The sequence below is a fragment of the Solanum tuberosum genome, unplaced genomic scaffold (genome assembly GCF_000226075.1).
Source record: "Solanum tuberosum cultivar DM 1-3 516 R44 unplaced genomic scaffold, SolTub_3.0 scf00017, whole genome shotgun sequence".
In the NCBI taxonomy this organism is placed as follows: Eukaryota; Viridiplantae; Streptophyta; class Magnoliopsida; order Solanales; family Solanaceae; genus Solanum; species Solanum tuberosum.
The window spans coordinates 1,472,662-1,492,144 of record NW_006238943.1 but is presented as its reverse complement, the minus strand read 5'-3'; the positions used below and the strand labels follow the sequence as shown (position 1 = coordinate 1,492,144).

Here is a 19,483-nt window from a genome sequence, read left to right as displayed (position 1 = left end):
AAGGACTAGTACTATTATAAGTGGGAAGATCCAAAGTGCAAAGTTGGATTACTATTTTATCCCTATACTAAATCAAAATCTTAATTTTTAAAAATAAATTAATTAAATATTAAACATTAAATACTAATTATATCATATTATGTACTTAAAGTGGAAGTTGTTAAGTCAAAAGTTGAAAAATAAAAATATCAATAGAAAGTCTAAATTAGATATTTTTATCCTTTTAACAACTAAATTTAATTATATTTTAAAACCTTTTTCTTTTCTTTTGTATTTATTTTCATTTCTCTCTTTCAATTTACTTAACACATACGTGTATATACAATATAAAAGTAGGAAAAAACAAGATGATGTGTCACCTCTCTATAGTCTCCAATTGCATTTATCATTTTTCCCCCCTTTTTTTGTTTGACTTTTTCAAGCTAATTTTATGGTTAAGAATTTAATATATACATGGGGATTATAATAAAATTTAACGATTCCTCTAACAGCAAAATGAATAGCAACAGTCAATTAGGTAGAGTGAAGAATTACGAAGGAAATAAAGAATTGCAGTAAATGAGATAGTGAAGAGTCATAGCATGACATGGAAGAATCAATTCCTATTCTTTTTGGGGTGAAACTGTCAAATGACTATAAAACTTCTAACTTTTTATTTTATTTATAAATATGGACTCAAAACGTATGAATACAAAAGCAACATCATCGGTGGACTGAAAAAGGTATGATATGATTTTTGCGTGTTAATTGATTTCCATGAAAACCTTAGAAGAGATGATACCTTAAATGGCAGGTATCTTTATTTGGCTATATACTTGTGAAAATTGAAAAGAATTATGTGGCACAATGATTTTTTTTGGGAAAATGCATAAGTACGCTCCCAACCTATGTCCGAAATCTCAGAAACACACCTAACCTTTACTAAGGTCCTATTACCCCCGAACTTATTTTATATATAATTTTCTACCACTTTTCAGCCTACGTGGCACTATCTTGTGGGTCCAATGTGTGTTGACAATTTTTTCAAGGATAATGCCACGTAGGCCGAAAAGGGGTAGAAAATTATATATAAAATAAGTTCGGGGGGTAATAGGACCTTAGTAAAGGTTAGGTGTGTCTCAGGGATTTTGGGCATAGGCTGGGGTAATAGGACCTTATTAAAGGTTAGGTGTGTCTCAGGAATTTTGGGCATAGATTGGGGGTACTTATGCATTTTCTCTTCTTTTTTTTTATTGAAGTATGTCTAATCTGAAAATTGTATTGCAGAGACTGTTACAACACCAACAAATAAAAAAATCATAGGTATTTTTATTTATTATTATATTTTTTTATTTTTTGTATTTTTGACTCATTAAGTACTTTTCCTCATTATTTTCATGTTTCCTTTTCCATTTTAATGAAAATTATAACTGTCACTTTGTTGGCTTTTCTACTCCTCCATTGAATAATTTGACTGATGAAAAATGAGCATACAAATAATCATAGCAATCCATTTTAACTTTATCTTTCTCATATGGGTATTATTTCGTTGAGTCTACGATCTCTTCTGTAACACTTGAACACACGAGCCAATCTATAACAATTAAATCTGGTCAATTTATTTAGTATTTAAGTAATACTTTTCTCTTTTATTTGCTCTAAATATTAATCTTCATATCTTATATACAATTACTCATTCAATTGATATATTTAATGTTCATAACTCTCATATATTTTATATTCATAACCTATACCTTTTGATATTCCTTAATTTTTATATATATAAATTCGTTTTTTTTAGTTTCAACAGCTACCTAAGATTATTATTCTTTTCATTCTATAGTTAAAATGGTGAATCATTGTATTATTTAATTTAAGTCATACTTTAGTTTGACTCTATGAAAACGACTCTTAAATTTATATTGGTGATGAAAGAAGGTGTCGACTAGAACTAGAAAAATTATGTATTGATTTGTATATTATTTTTCGACTATATTGTTATGATTAAAGTTTTATGAAGGATGTTTATGTTGTATTTTTCCTTTTTATTGTATATCTTTGTGTTTTTTCTTTACTAGACTTTTTTGGTTTAATTTTATATTTATATTAAATTCTTATTGTCGTGAATCTATATTTTTATTGAGCTCAAATTATTGTATATCTTTGTGTTTTTTATTAAATTCTTATTGTCGTGAGTCTATATTTTTGTTGAGCTCAAATTTGACATTCATGACTTTATTAGAAGTTTGCTAACTAATACACAAGTTCAAGATTTGTAGTTGGTTACTTAAAAAGAATTAATTTTAAACATTAATATATGTCCCTCATTTGTTATTTCTTGTCATGTTTTTTAAAGACTAATTTGTCATTGCTATATTTTATTACTCATTACATACATGCTTTCATAGAATTTTAATAGTTCTAACGTATCTATAAAAAAAAAAAACGTGGGACACACGTGCGTTGCACGTGTCCAAAAACTAGTATAAAATAGATGTCACTCAATTCTTCAGTTACCTAGTAAGTACTATTTTGGTGTATGCTTGTTTACACTAGCTGATACTATTCTGACTCTTGGTGATCCAATCAGAAGATCACCAAATTGCTACTCAATGGTTTCATGTCAATGTTTCAAAAATCTAATGGTAAATGTAGACCACCAAGGAGTGAGGTGGGATGGTTGGGATTTCACTATAGGTTTCAGGTTTAAGTCTTGAGAACAAAGAATCTTCCTGCACGGTGTGGATTCAGATCAATGAACCACTGAATTTCGGATATCAGATTGTTAAACAAAAAAAAAATAAATTAACAATGTAGAGTAGTTTGCCATACTTCCCAGTATCTCAAGAACAAGGAGCTAATGCAGAACAAATCATCCAAACACATAACGAGTTCAGAATTACAACATCAAAAATTAGCCACCCTCACCCTTTAAAGATAGGGCTGAGTGTCTTTCGGAAATAGCCTTTCCACCTCCATTAGGTAGTGGTAAGGTCTGGATACACTCTACCCTTCCCAAATCTCACTTGCTGGAATTTCACTGGATATGTTGTTGTTGTTGTTCACCCTTTAAAGATAGGGGTGCAACAAAAAGTAGTTACCTATAACGTGGCTCACCAGCTGAGTTAGAAATCCAATTACAACAATACAGTCAAAGAGGTAACAACAAATAGACCAAAAAACTCATCATCTTGGATTAAAAATCTGAATCAATACTGTTTTCTCTCGTCTTGTATGGACTGAAAAATCCGAGCAACAGATTCTGTAGCTGATCGGGCATTGTGAGGTGTAACTTTGATTGCTCGGGCAGGGCGTAGAGGAAAATGAGGCTGAGGCCTAAGAACGGGATTGTCAACAGCTGGAGAAGTTGGGAAGTGATGAAATGCACTTCTTCCTCTTGTGGAGTTGCCCATGTCTACTGCACGAATTCTTTCACTCGGACTACTTGCAGTACTGGCCTGCAACTCAGAATCTCTAGAGGGGTATAATCTCACACCTTCTGGCATGGTTCCATCATTCTCACTCCCAGCATTACTTGAGTTCTGGTGTTGAATGTTAAAACTAGCTCTCCCTCCCGATAACTGACCTTTAGAATGCGATGCAGCAACCTGGTTCGATTGATATTGAGCTGGAGATGGGATTGCCGGATTCATAACTGGCATGCCAAAGGGACGAAAGTAGCCATGACCAGTCGGAGGCGCAAAGGGAAGTCCATATGCTGGAGCTAAAAAGTTTCCCATCATTGGAGTCGACCCTGGGGGTCCACAACCTCCGTATACTGGACTCATGACTGCAGGTCCAGAGTGTGGCTTGAACATGAGTCCTTCAGAAGGAGACATCATGGGTATCAACCATTGGTGCCCTGGAGCTTGATTGAAGTACCAAGGACTCATAAGGGAATCATGTTTTACAGGTGTTGGTAGTTGTTTTTCTGAAAGTGGATTGCAGCTAGAAGGCTGGCAACCATTTTGTACTGAAGAAAGAGATGTCTTTCCTACATCATTTTCAGCATTGCATTCCATCCTAGGGTTAGGTTTCTCTGAATCATTCTTGTGCCGCGAAACATTTTCAGGTGCTTTGACACTATGCTCCAAAGAAATTCTTTTAGCAGACAACCTCTTTAAAGGTTTGCCTAAATAAGCATTATCTTCGAGATTCACATTTGGCGAACCAGCTATCAGTTTCTGGACCTATTGAGCAACAACCGGAAAAATTTGAGCAAAATGCCAAGTCCAACGAAAGACAAGGAATGTTAATCTCAGTGCTGATACAAGATGCAATTCAGCCTCTACAGCTGCCTTACCTTGAGTAGTCTATGCAACTCAAATACTTGAACTGCAAGCATTCTCTGCTGGCTGTACCAGGACAACAGGGACAGAATCAAGATAACAAATAACATATAGTAAAAGATTAGCTGTTAAACTTCATACATCCGAAATATCAAATACAGAATAGAAGTAATAAAAGACTAATGTACAGTTGAAAATCAGCTGGAAGAAAGAGAACCACCGAGTTGACCTACAGATAACAACAAGAACTCAAGAAATGATCACTAGAGATGGGCAAATGACTATGTAAGACCAGTCAGAGTTCCATCGTGATGCTTGAAGAAAAGCGTCTCTACGAGTAAATAGGCAACCAATAGTTAAATGATTGGTGAGTAACTGAGTCTCCACTATGACTCAAATGTGGGGGAAAAGTAGGGGCCAGTCTCATTCTTCATTTTTCTTTCTAAGAAACTGTAATATTGAATATTGGAAATCAAACGAATTAAGATGCAACAAAATGGACAGTGAGAATCATAAAGCCGAGAGAAACAGCTTTAATTGAGTTGTAGTTGTTAATGTGCTTAAAGACAGAGTTAGTTTTTTGCTCTACGACACAAATAACCATTTTTTCCTGTTTTTCTCTTCCTGTTGTAGTTGTAATGCTTGCATCTTCTTGATGCTTTTTGTTAATGATATCCTTCTTATTTCATCAACAAAAAAGAGGCAGTCAACACTAATGGTACAACTTTTTCTCCTACATGACAATTTGTTGCATGATTCCCAGGTACATATCAAATCTGAGCTTTTGAGGTCAGGGAAAAGAAGATCCGCATGCTACACTCTAAACTCACCCAACAATCATCTACAACCCAGGAAAACCAGCCAAAAAAAGGCCCAAGAGATAAGTCGACAATCAGTCAAACTAATCCAGTGGCGACAGCTCACCATGAAACTACAACACGTCTTACATGGTCCCCACAATGCATAAGTGAATGTGAATAAGTGCTGAATTAATGGACGCTACACGCATGACCCACACTGTGAGAACCATCAGACTGCACTAAGAGGTCCAACCTCCTTTATGCCATACCTCAAATCCTACTATTCACACAGAATTTGTCTAGAAGAATTCGTCAGTTGATAATTGCAGGAACAGGAACAAAGAATCCCAACACATGAAAACCATCACACCACCTTAACTCAGTACAGGACCATATACTCCAAGAATACCATGACTACTACCACTTTTAGAAGAAGAATATTAATTATATATAAGTACCATACCACTCTAAAGAGTCATTGTCCTTAGTGCTTAAAAAAACTGAAAGCTATCACAATCACATTGTATTGCAATAACAAGTCAACTCTAGATTGCTAAAACTCATCAAAAATAAACTCGAGCAAACAGCAAGAAGGGTTAGCAATACAAAAATTGTTAGATCTAACCGTCATACAAAGCCGATCAGCTTTAAAGGGAAAATTGAGTACACTATAGAATGCTAGTAAATGCTAGTTAGCATGTTAATTCAAGTCGTCTCTTTTTCATATTCAAATGGCAAAGTTCACAAATGATTTTGACAATCATCCAAGTAAGTGACGTGTCATTCAACGTGCTTCAAATGGTAAAGACTAAGCCATGTAATGAAAAGATCTTCAAGGCACATTGTTTAACAAAGTTGCATCAAGAAAGTGCAGTTGAGATGTAATTTCATGTAGAACTGACTAGACCACAAATACATCATAGGCATCATTGAAATAATTTGTAAACACAGTTGTAGGTTATGAATGGTTATACTATACACATGTATTCAGAAAGAAAAGGTAACTTAAACTACCAAGCACATATCGGTGCTAATTGGCTGCAGAAATATTAGAGGAGCACATCCTTCATTTCAATAAAAACAAAACCATGAGGAGACTCAAAAGTGACAATTTTTCTACTCTCACTGTACAAGTGATGACCTGATACACTTTAAAGTACATCATCAGCAAGAAAAGTCAGGTTCAAAACAAAGCCAATTTATAACATCCACAGATACCATCTGCCAAAGAGAATGATAGGGATCATCTTTGCACAACGTGATAAGAAAATGAAGATGTCAAGCTCAAACAATCAATCAAAGCTATCACTAAGAAACCAGACTTACTTGGCAATAGCTCGTCTTGCTTTCCAGAAATGTTTTTGTCCAATCATTCTAACAACATCATCAGGAGATATGTCCATTTCAGATACATACTCGACCATGGAAGTCTCTGATAGTTCATCACTGTGGGCCATTTCTCCTGTTTGTGATGATTTACACGTCTTGTCTTCCTGGGAGTCTGTATCATTAATAAGGTTATTAGTTTTATCCTCTCTTCTGATGATAATAAGGTTATTAGTCATCCAAATGGAAAGAAGATTACCATCATCAACATCTATGACAGATCCAGAAAAGACAGTGCAATCAACTTGAGAATCAGATCTGAATTCCAACTGTACTATATTGGTCTTATGTGATTCACCAAAGGTATTAACAAGATTCTCTCTTGGTTTGAAATGCGAGAGTTGATCAGTCCGCTTCAAAGTACCGTCTCGCTTATCTATAGATAAAGAATCTGAGGTACCTTTAAAATAGTCCTCTCTGCTTACTGCATGCTCCTTGGAGTTACCAAAAGTGGGAACTCTAAAATCTTCCTTTTGTGTCTGCCTTTTAGACTTAACTTCCCGCAATGGAGTATTTGAACCAGAACTACATCCATATGGCTTCTCAACTGGATGTCTTAATGCAGGAAGTTGTCTTGAGAAAAATACACCTCTTTCGTGTTCATTCTCCTACACAATATTCTGAACTCAGATATAACAAACTCAAACAACTGCAAAACTTACTATCCACAACAACAACATTGACATACCGAGCATATTCACACGAGTGGGGTCAACATCAAGAAAACTTGAAACCAGCCACAGGGAGTATCGAGTACCACAAGGAGAAAGAAAGGGAGGACGTGGAAATGACGTATTCAATGTGGATTATGCATCAAACTTGGATTAAAAAACCTATAAGAAAAGGGAACACATTGACATAGTTGAATATCATCCTCCTGGAGCTTTTAAGTGAAAAATTTGGGATGTAATTTGGTATTTGGTAAAGAAGAAAAATTCCGATGTAAGAAAGCCCTACTCAAATGGACAAATCCAATCGGAGGCAAAATCACTAGGTGACTTTTCCCCCATCTATCCAAGGTAGTGGACAGAGTTACTAGGTAGTTGTGTTAGTGGGAACCTCATGGAATTAGCTGAGGCGTGCACAAGCTAGCCCCGAAATGGCGGTTACTAAAACAAAAAAATATGGAAATTCAAGCAAAAGGCTGACCTAAACCCATTGGCAAAATTTGGAATATATCTACTATGAAGTAAACTGCAATTATTTTAACTTGCTTTACCTGGCTTGAGTGAGGAGGGAACAAATTTGCACTGTTACTACTGTTATGAGGCAAATCACCAGGGTTGTATCGTTGGGAAGGGATACTAAGCTGTTCATAAAGAGCCATCTTGTTCCTTGGAGGTGCTCTTGGACCTCCTTTTTCTGTATCATTAACATGAAGCCTTGGAAACATAGGCCCCATAACTTTCTCTTGACCTATGCCTCTTTTCATCTTCCTCTACCTCAGTAGCTAACCTCCAAAACTCACGAATAATGGTTCAGCTCCTCTACCCTTCTCCACTTACTCCTCTCCTATTCGAAACTCAGGAATAACAGGCCCATCCCTCTACCCTTCTCCACTTACCCCTCTTCTAGTCTTTCAACAGATACATCAAAGCACTTTTTAAAATGACATTAGTGTTTACACCAGCTTACACACACACCTCAACTATTTCACAGGATACCTGCTACCTCCTACCGGCACAAACACAACAAAGTACTAGTTAACACTGACTAATTCAAGAATCCCACATGAACAACCTTCAACCATTCAAGTAACCACAAATTCAAAACCCCAGATATCATACTCAACCCATTTTCTCCAGTGAATTGCAAATTCAGATTCCACAAACAAAAACACAAGAAATTGAAAGCTTAAATATAAAAATCTGTTCTTTTACCACAAACTCCCCATAACTCCTCAAAACTAATCTGACTCACTTGAGAAAACAATAAAATCCACTGACCCATAAATCAAAATCAGTTCTTTACCTCAAATCAAGCACTTTCAGAAGTACCAAAAAGCAAAAGACACAAACTTTGCTTTGCACAAGAAGAAAGCCTCTTCCTCACAGTACAATGATGAACAAAAGGCTAATGTTGGGAATCAACAGTGAAGCAGAAAAAAACAAGAAATGATTCTTGTAAATTGAAAAAGGGGGTTATGGCTTCTTCAAAGGGTAAAGATCCAGAGGCTTGAGTTGAAGCCTGAAAAGGAAAGAGCCAAAAAAGTTTGACCATGGACCCATAATAGACAGACAGAACATATAAATAGTTCTATCACAATTTTATTTTTTTTAAATCTTCATTTCTCATTCAATATTCGATATCCATCTCGGAGGCTAACTAATTTAAATTCACAGCACATAGGACTATACTATTCAAGGAAGCACTCCTATCAATTTTTTTATACTCAAAATTTCCAACAAAATTAAAGAACGAACAACTTCATCTTCTTTACCACGCCTTGAAATTAAATATTAGTGTTTGGAACATTGATTGAGGTTCCTTCAACTTTTTTAATACCACATTGCCAACTTGGCCAATAATAAATCAAGAATGTGTCACTTTTAATAAGTAAAATTTGATAGGCTGACAAAATTTTGATTTTAGGTAGAGGAGTCTTTAATTAATTGACTTCTTGTTTTATCCTCAAAATTTCAACCATTTACACTTTTAAAGATCTTCAAAATCTTTTTTGCCTAATCAGCTTTTTTTTCCCCATCCTAACATAAAGCTTAGCTCAAATTACTATTACCAACATTTTTGGTAATCGAACCTCAAAACAAATATTAAATATTAAATATTATGTAAAGGATGCTTAGCTCAAATTACTATTACCAACATTTTGGAGCCACATAACCTCAAAATGAATATTAAGTCGTTTTCTTGAGAATATTCATGTGATCTAACAAGGATATTTAATTTAATTAATTAAAATGTACAGTTTTTATCCTCTTTTTTTTTTAAACAATCTTCACAAATTTAATGAATTATATTTTATGGTAAATATTCTTCGTCAAATATCACAAAGACTACAATTAAATTTATTGGTATTTGAAACCTCACTTTTTTAATAGTGCTCGATTCTCAAGAAACATTTCTATCAAATGACCAAATTGCCATCTTTGTAGAAATAATTAAATAAACATATTAATGATAATAAAATTTTATCACAGATCTTAATCATTCAAATATATTCAAACCATTAAGTACAAGTTGAAACATAAAAAAAAACACTTAATCGTTATGATAATCTTAATGACTAAATTAAAACCTACAAATCAGTCGAACTCCAACACAAAAACTGAACACTTAATAACCAAAGATTGACAATATAAAACAATTTCAAGGACATAATGGATTTCTTCCTGGGCCTCCAAAGTGAAATTCAGGTTCTTCAATATAATCACCCATATATTGAGTTTTATAACAATCATATTCTTGTGAATAAGCATCAACATATTGTGGAAATTTCAACTCCATTGAATTATCAAGAATTCTCATATTCTTCATAAATCCGGTATTTGCAGATATGTAAACTGGAAAAGCTCCACTTCCCATTTGTGTTTTTGTGTGAGGATGTTTTCCTACATTTTTACTATAAACTTCACCACCCCATTGAACTGTTTGTGCATGAATTCCTAGTCCGCCTTCAAATATCTTTGATGGCCAATATCCTATGTTGATTGATCCTCCATATTGTAACCACCAATTGCTAGTATTTAAATCCTAGCAAATGAGAAACTATTATAATAACATCAATAACAACGATAACAACATATCCAGTATAATTTCACAAGTGGGATCTGACGAATATGGTGTGTACATAGCCTTGTCCCCACCATGTTAAGGTAGAGAGGTTATTTACAATAGACAAATTACACACCATTGTGTCATCCTTAACTATTATAATAGGTAAATTGTCTTATTTTTAATATTATAAATTTCGCATTTAAATGAGATTTATATATAAATATCATTTCAATGACTTGAAAATATAAGAAATAATTTCTTCCACTATCAGTATATATTACTTGTAAGAGTTTAAGTTGATGTGATTTGTTAGTGATTTGATTCTTACCACATCAGATTAAGTTGACCTATAAAGATATCTAGGTAACTCTTCGTAACAAACCTAAGTTACATGAAAATTAAAAAAATAAAGTGATAATTAACCTATTATAACCGATTCAATTACGTACACTGATAAAAATAATAGAATGTACATGATGATAATTAATTACTAACCTTGAAGATAAAAACACTAATTGAATATGGAAGACCATTTTGAGTTGATATTGGATATATAGCAGCACCAAGTGCTATCTCATGGCTTGTTTGTACAAAACCAGGACAAGTTAAATCAAAACATCCTGTTTCTCTTGAGCCATCATTCTATATATTATTTGAAAATACCAAACACAAATTCAATTAGTAAATAATTTAACTAATTATATGAATTAATTAAAAATCCAAAAAAAAATACATTATTCTCGAATTTAATATGTTATAACATGTTACCTGATTTTTTCGATTTTTTTAGTTATTAAATTAACTTACTATGGACGATAACATATATTCTGATACTTTGTTTATATAATAAAAAAATCTAAAAATACTTACAGTCCAATAAGTGAAAAATCGTGTCTGTCTATCACCATATACCCTTGGATTTACCTAAAATGTTTATTTTAGTATTAATAAAATCTAGCATGCACAACACTAACAATATAGCGATCAGACTTTTATATAACAACATTTTTTCTATAACAATTGTGACATTATAGGTAACGCCACAATATTATTATATCTAGTCAAAAAATAATTTCTTTTGGACTAGCGATATTGTTATAAAAAGATTTGACTGTAATTATTTATAATTAAATTAATAAAAGTATATACTAACAGCCCATCCAGATTCAATGTCTTGATAATCATTATAAGCTCCACTCATAAGAGCAAGTCTAGAAGTGCTATATTCATCATCTTCTTCAACATGAGGATTCCAAGTTTTCATATCAGTTTTTCCTCCCATATATCTAATTCCTTCAGTATGCAATATAGCCAACTTCATTTAAAAATAAAAATAAAAATAGGTTAGAAAATAGGGTTAAAATTAAAATATTTTGCATTGACACTATTAAAATAATTTCCAACTCCATATCAAAGTTATGATCGATATTTTCACTAGCATTAAGATTGTCACTATCATCAATATATGATTCAGTCACCGGTTAAACTATACTGATAGAAAAATTATACACACATTTTGGGGAACTTACTGAGTGATTTTTTTGTGCAAGGTTGATATCCTCCTTGATCCTCAATCTTTTATCAAGATGAAAAAAATTAGGCTTTTTTATATGATCCTTCTTGTAATTATTTTGTGTTCTTCTAATTGGAATTGTGCCTTTTGGACAACTTCCACTTTTATGCCATGTTTGTGTTGTCACATATTTGTATGATTTTTCTTGGTCATTTGTTTTTGTAGGCTCCATCATTGTATTATAGCTTGGTGTCATCTGTGTAAAAATATAAAGAAGTAAATATACAAAATAAATTAAAGTCAACATACGGTATTTGTAAATAACTTTTGTTTACTTATTTATACACATTTTAGTTTTTTCTTGAAAAGGTGTCAATTGACAACTCCTTGGACAAGGATGGCTCTATCGATGGGAGGAACAGGGGTTCAGAAGTATAGCTTGTTTTTTTTTTTTATAGATTTAACGTGCATACATTGATAATATAATTATTTTTTGTTATATCGAGATACATTAATTTATTATAGTAGATATAACACAATTTATTTAATATATTACTATCTACTTTCACTTTTTTATGAACATGTACATGTAATTATCATATACTTGATCGGATCGTGAATTTTTTTAATTTTTTTTATCAATGTATACAAATTAATTAATTAAGTTTTTCTATAATTAATTATTAATGTAAATTTATATTAATTGAATAAACCTGAATTTTGTGATTCTTCAAGGCAGGATGATACAAAGTTGGCTGCTTGAAAATATCGACACAATCAATGACATCTCCATCTTCACTCTAACAAAAAAAAGTAAATAAAAGAAAAAAAAATCAAATAATTCACTTAATGAGTTAATGTATAAGAAGAACATTACTATATTCAATAAGAAATTACAATAATGTAAAAATTTTAATATGGTATGGTGAAATAACATTAAGGATTATAGTGAGATGGATCGTATCCATTCATCTTTAATCAAAAGTCTCGAGTTTGAACCTTAGATATGAAATAAATTTTGGCAAAAAATGATTCCATTTGAAATGAGTCTTACGTATACGACATAAATCCAACTTATTTAGGGTCAATACTAATAGCAAAAATGAAGAAAATGAACATCTATGTTTGTTTGTTTTTGTAATAAAATGTTCATAAAGATATAGACATACCTGAATACTTTTAATTGCAAGAGTATTTCCTCCCCAGGCAAATATTGCAAAAGTTATTAATTCCAATAACAATATAACTATCAATTTGAATGACATTTTTTCAGAAAGAAAACTTAAAGATTCCATCAATTTAATGAATAATTGTAATGATTTTATATATGATATAAATTTTGTCTCTCTCTATATATAAGTGTTGATGTTTCATGGATAACATCATGTTTAAAACTAACCTCTATATATATAGATTTGCATGACTTACCTACCATACTAATTTCTAACACCATTTATAATGCATTTTGTTTTTTTATTCATTTTTGTTTGAATTTATTACTTGTTTTTATAGTCTTGCATATTATCTTCGACATTTCTATAGAGTCTTAATTGATTTGAATTTCTATAGTGTAAGGTCCATTTAAGGGGGAAACACTTCCTATTGAGAACTTTTTTATATCCAAGAGTCGAATAAAGATCAATCATTGATTAAGGTTATTAAAGGATCATACTATATATTCATTCCATCACAAATTTTGGTGATCGTTTGAGATTTATTTATTTTTTTTTTTAAAAAAAGCAATCTTCCCCAAATTAATTTAAACACCAGTAATAGTCATTAAAGCTTGTAAGAATTGAATTAGCCCAAAGAATGAAAATCTCACCCATCCTACTTCATATTCACTCAACATCACAATTTTGGGGAAGAAGAAAACATAATTGGAAAAAAGTGATGGGGGAAATGTTAAAATGTGAGCGGGTTAGGATAAAAATCCGACCTTTATAAAACGGGTTGAAAAATACAAATAATTATATTATTTTAGTAGCTAGGGGTGAGACACGCGCGTAAATGATGGAATGGAAATGGCTAAAAAAGATATATTTATTTTGATCGTAAAAAATTCAATGATGTAATAAAACTTTCGTTAAACTTTAAGTGTTTACTTCAATATAAAATCTAAGTTTATGAGGCTTTATGAACTTCAATATAAAATCTAATAAGCAAACAACTTTCCACTTGCACAACACTTTTTATATTCTTCTTCTCAACATTTTCCTTCTCAATAATTTTTTAAAATTATACTCCATTTTATTTTACTTTGATTCATATAATAATAATAATCCATATTTCATATTATTTGTTCATTTGAATATATCAAAAAAGTTTATTACCGTTTTTTATACTGTTCTTAATATTAAATAATTCCACAAAATAGGTATAGTAAAATTTAGAATTTCAAAATATCATTAATAAGATTAGTTTAGTAAAATATGTTTTTATGAAAAAATAAATATGTTATGTTAGGTCAATCAGAGTCAAATAATATGAAATGAAGGGAGTACAAAGCACTACTCGAACTTTTCATACCATAGAATTTATGAATGCCCTTACAATTGAAATATTTGTAAAAATTTGTTTGAATTTTACCTTCCACGTAATAGTTAGGACCAACATAATTATAATCATCTCTCTTTTATAAAGTCACAACTATTTAAATTGACTCTCATTAGCTTAATCAATCAAATTTTCCTGTTAGAAAAACTTTCTCCAAACTATTATCTCTAAAGTGGAATTTTTTGGTATGAATCTAAATTAGTCTAGTTTCAAATTAAAAATCGAACATTAGCCAAGAAATCAAGAAGAAAAAAACACTTCCTCATTAAAGTTAAATCAAGACTGGCAATACAACAAGTCAACAACAATATATATATTCAGTAAAATCTCACAAGTGGAGTCTGAAGAGAATGAAGTGTACACAGATTTTATCACTACCTCGTGGAAGTACGTAGAGACTGTTACCGTAAGACCCTTGAGAAATCAAGATTGACAATAAACTCAACAAACTCAAATATATAATTTCAAGGACATAATGGATTTCTTCCTGGGCCTCCAAAGTGAAATTCAGGTTCTTCAATATAATCACCCACATATTGAGTTCTATAACAATCATATTCCTCTGAATAAGCAACAACATTTTGTGGATATCTCAACTCCATTGTATTATCAAGAATTCTCATATACTTCATAAATCCAGTATTTGCAAATATATAAAATGGAAAAGCTCCACTTCCCATTTGTGTTTTTGTATGAGGATGTTTTCCTACATTTTTACTATAAACTTCACCACCCCATTGAACTGTTTCTGCATGGACTTCTAATCCACCTTCAAAGATCTTTGATGGCCAATATCCTATGTTGATTGATCCTCCATATTGTAACCACCAATTGCTAGTATTAAAATCCTATAATAATTAATTAGCACAAGAAAAAAAAAAGAAATTGTTATGATAAAGATCACTCAGTATATATAATCTCTGAGATCTGATCGAGGAGGGTAGTGTGTACGTAATCTTGTCTTGTGAAGGTAGATAGGAATTAATAAAATGTGCAATGATAATTAATTACTAACCTTGTAGATATAAATAGTAATTGAATATGGAAGACCATATTGAGTTGATATTGGATATATAGCAGCACCAAGTGCAATCTCATGACTAATTTGTACAAAACCAGGACAAGTTAAGTCAAAACATCCTGTTTCTTTTGAGCCATCATTCTACATATCATTTAAATATTCAAATACAAGTTAAATTAGTATATGATTTAACTAATTATATAAATTAATTAACAATACAAAAAAACTAAAAATACTTACAGTCCAATAAGTGAAAAGTCTTGTTTGCCTATCACCATAAACCCTTGGATTTACCTAAAATGTTAAAAATCAACTATTTAGTATAATGTTAGTATATTAATAAAAGAATATAACAACATTTTTCATAGGTTTTATGTGGTATTGATCTATTGAGGTGACCGATATGTTGTTATAAAGAGATTTGACTGTAATTATACTTTATGAAATCAATCGAAAATCAAGTACTAACCGTCCATCCAGATTCAATGTCTTGATAATTATAGTAAGATCCACTCTTGAGAGTAAGTCTAGAAGTGCTATATTCATCATCTTCTTCAACATGAGGATTCCTAGTTATCATATCTGTTTTTCCTCCAACATATCTATATCCTTCTGTAAGCAATATAGCCATCTTCATTTAAAAAAAAAAAAAAAGAGGTTAGAAATTCTCTTAGTATAATATGTATAAATTATTTATCCAAAATGTAATAAGTTTTTTTTTTTATAATTTTTTATAACAAGTATTAATTAGTACATTCTCGTAAATTTGTTATTATCAATTAAATTATACTGATAGAAAAATCACACAAATATTTTAGAGAACTTACTGAGTGATTTTTTTGTGTAAGGTTGATATCCTTTTTGATTTTCATTCCTTTATCAAGATGAAAAAAATTAGGCTTCATTATTTGATCCTTCTTAATATTTTGTGTTCTTCTAATTGGAATTGTCCCCTTTGGACAACTTCCACTTTTATGCCATATTTGTGTTGTCACACATTTGTATGATTTTTCTTGATCATTTGTTTTTGTAGTCTCCGTCATTGTATTATAGCTAGGTGTCATCTGTCGTAAAAAAATATAAGAAGTAAATAGACGAAAAAAATTAAATTCAACATATAATATTTATAAATAATTTTTGTGTATCTATCTACAAACAGTTTACTCCATTTTTTTTTCTCTAAAGGGTGCCAATTGACAACTCCTTAGACAAGGATGACTCTGCCGCTTCTCATCAATTGCTTGTCAGAATCAGAATTTATAAAGGAATTCAAAAGTATATCTTTAATTTTTCTTTGACGATTTAACGTAGCATAGTATTGTCCGATTCATACGGATAGGAAGAAACCGCTTTATGCTCAAAATGAGCAATAGTCATAAAAGGTCATGTCATCTTTCTTCCATTTTTATCAATTGGATATTTAGTTTTTGACAAAAAATAAGTATTTCGCTAATTGAAAGCTAGACTCAGATGTCTGCTTATGAAGATTATGGCTTTCTCACTTGTTTGATTTGAAATGGCACGATGCTTCACACATGTAATTGGAGTTTGTTTCGGGGTTTACAGAAGCTCGTGCAAAGAAGATTTATAGGAGAGAAGTTCCTCATCTCTCTTATGCCTTCTGTCTCTTGAAAAATATTGTATTCTTATGTTTGAGACCGCCTCTGTGTGATTCATCCCAAGTAGCTAATCGAAAAGGAACTGACGGAAAGTCTTTCATTCTGCTTTTACTTATTTTTTGAAAATCTATCATTTTTCAATTTTTTTCATTATCTTTAATACGATATGTGTATATATTGACAATAATTGTTTTTTATAGCTATATCAATATATTTTAATCTATTATAGTAGATACTGAATAACACACTTTATTTTTATATTACTAGTTACTTCCACCTTTTTATAAACAGTTATATGTAATTATTATATACTTGGTGATCTGATGGTGAATTTTCATTTTTTTAAAAAGAATTATTGATGTATTAAAGTTACTCCTAATTAATTAAGCTATTTTCTATAATTGTTAATGTAAATTGATATTAATTATTGAATGAACCTGAATTTTGTGATTTTTCAAGGCAGGATGATACAAAGCTGGCTGCTTGAAAATGTCAATGCAGTCAATGACATCTCCATCTTCACTCTAAAAAAATGGAAACAAAAAGAAAAAAAAAATCAAATAATACACTTAATGTATGAGAAGAACATTACTATATTCAATAAGAAATTACAATAATGTAATACTTTTAATATGGTATGGAGATCTATATATAAATACTATGCAAGAGAAAAACTTATAATGCTATACTATATACTAGTGATCAAGTCATATAGCGAAAAAATAACACATTGATAGTTTCCTTTCATCTTTAATCAGTATTCTCGAGTTTGAACTTTATGTATGAAAAAAATTGTTGACTCATCTTAAATGGGCCTTACGTATACAGAATCCAACTTATTTAAGGCCCATTATTATATAGAAGGCTAGAAGCCAACAAAAATGAAAGTATATGTTTTTTAAAAAAAATATAAAGTTCATAAAGATACAAACATACCTGGATGCTTTTAATTGCAAGACCATTTTCTCCCCAAACAAGTGTTGCAAAAGTTATTATTTTCAATAACAGTATGGCTATAAATTTGAATGCCATTATTTTCGAAAGAAAACTTATTTAAAGACCCAATCAATTTATTGAAAATAATTGTAATGATTATATACCATATATAATATAATGATATATATAAGTGTTGATGTTTCATGAAAAACATCAGGTTTAGAACTAACCATGATATAGATTTGCATGACTTACCTACCATTCTAATTTCTAACACTATTTATAATGCATTGTGTTTTCTATCTATTTTCATTTTGAATTTATTGCAGTCTTGTATTATGTTCGATATTTATATTAGAATCTCAATCAATTTAAATTATATAATGTAGGGTCCTTGTAAGGGGAAATATTCAGTATCAATTTTTTTTTTCATATCCAAAATTAAATGAAACTCAAGATTTTTAATTAAGAATATAGAAGGATCATCATATTTATTCCATCACAATTCTTGGTGACCATTTGAGATTTTGTTAAGTAGGTACTCCCTCCATTTTACTTTATATGATACGCTTCGGTTTAAGAAGGTCAAATTACATATTTTTTTATAGAAAAAATTGTATATAATAGCAAGCTATTAATTTAATTAAATGCTATAAATATAGTTTGATTTAATTGTACCCCATAACAAATTGTTGCTATTTCGCCTCTCCTGGTGAATCTCGCTCGTCATTCTTGTTCTCTCCCTCGCCTCTCTCACTTTTTATACAAACGCAAATGTATAAAATGCGTTTGTGTTTGTATAAAGTAAGAGAGGCGAGTGAGCGGGCGAGATCTGGGAGAGGGGAGAGAGGGGAACGAAAATAGATGTATATATACATCTATTTTCGTTCCCCTCTCTCCCCTCTCCCAGATCTCGCCCGCTCACTCGCCTCTCTTACTTTATACAAACACAAATGTATACATTGTGTTTGTATAAAACGAGAGAAAATTGTATATACAAATACAAATTCATATATTTTCGTCCTATACACTTATGATTATACAAATACAATCTTCCCCTGCCAAGTTTTCTTTTGTCTTTCTCTCTTTCTCGCTTTATACAAACACAAACGCATTTTATGCATTTGCGTTTTTGTATAAAGTGAGAGGGGCGAGTGAGCGAGCGAGATCTGGGAGAGGGGAGAGAGGGGAACGAAAATAGATGTATATATACAATTTTCTCTCGCTTTATACAAACACAAATCATACAATTGATCTTTTTGTATATGTATATATACCAAAGTAGATTATACAACTGCTTTCTTTTGTATAGTATAGCGAAATTATACAACTGCTTTCTTTTGTATATGTATAGCGAAATATACATATTTATGTTTGTTATGGAGCGCAATTATGCAAACTATAACTATAGCATATAAATATGATTTTTGTGTTTGCTTTATGTGAAAGTTGCTCTTTTTTATATCAACTCCGTACATAAATGATGTTTAAGTTTTTGGGAATAAATAATTTGATACTACTTCACAAAAGATGGAAAAAGTCCAAATATATATACCTATGTATATAGTTTATACATACTATTCAATTTAGAGCATATATATCTTCAATTTAAAGAAGTAGTCCTTTTAGATTTTTGCAGTTACACAAAT

The 19,483-nt window shown here is 31.2% G+C and overlaps 2 protein-coding genes across 2 annotated transcripts; both read right to left on the bottom strand.

Annotated features, from left to right (window-relative positions):
• Positions 1-2,818: 2,818 nt before the first annotated feature.
• Positions 2,819-8,677, bottom strand: LOC102581245 (protein EARLY FLOWERING 3-like). The gene is made up of 5 exons (XM_006340186.2): positions 7,674-8,677; positions 6,654-7,062; positions 6,395-6,569; positions 4,283-4,334; positions 2,819-4,169 (listed from the first exon to the last, which is right to left on the bottom strand). The coding sequence occupies exons 1-5, from the start codon at positions 7,884-7,886 to the stop codon at positions 3,189-3,191; spliced, it is 1,830 nt and encodes a 609-aa protein (XP_006340248.1). The 5' UTR covers positions 7,887-8,677; the 3' UTR covers positions 2,819-3,188.
• A 1,013-nt stretch (positions 8,678-9,690) lies between these two features.
• Positions 9,691-17,941, bottom strand: LOC102580671 (uncharacterized). The gene is made up of 14 exons (XM_015303336.1): positions 17,835-17,941; positions 17,336-17,422; positions 16,107-16,343; positions 15,749-15,910; positions 15,520-15,573; positions 15,274-15,420; positions 14,792-15,106; positions 12,872-13,051; positions 12,416-12,502; positions 11,719-11,958; positions 11,343-11,504; positions 11,060-11,113; positions 10,685-10,831; positions 9,691-10,165 (listed from the first exon to the last, which is right to left on the bottom strand). The coding sequence occupies exons 1-14, from the start codon at positions 17,928-17,930 to the stop codon at positions 9,782-9,784; spliced, it is 2,352 nt and encodes a 783-aa protein (XP_015158822.1). The 5' UTR covers positions 17,931-17,941; the 3' UTR covers positions 9,691-9,781.
• Positions 17,942-19,483: the final 1,542 nt, after the last annotated feature.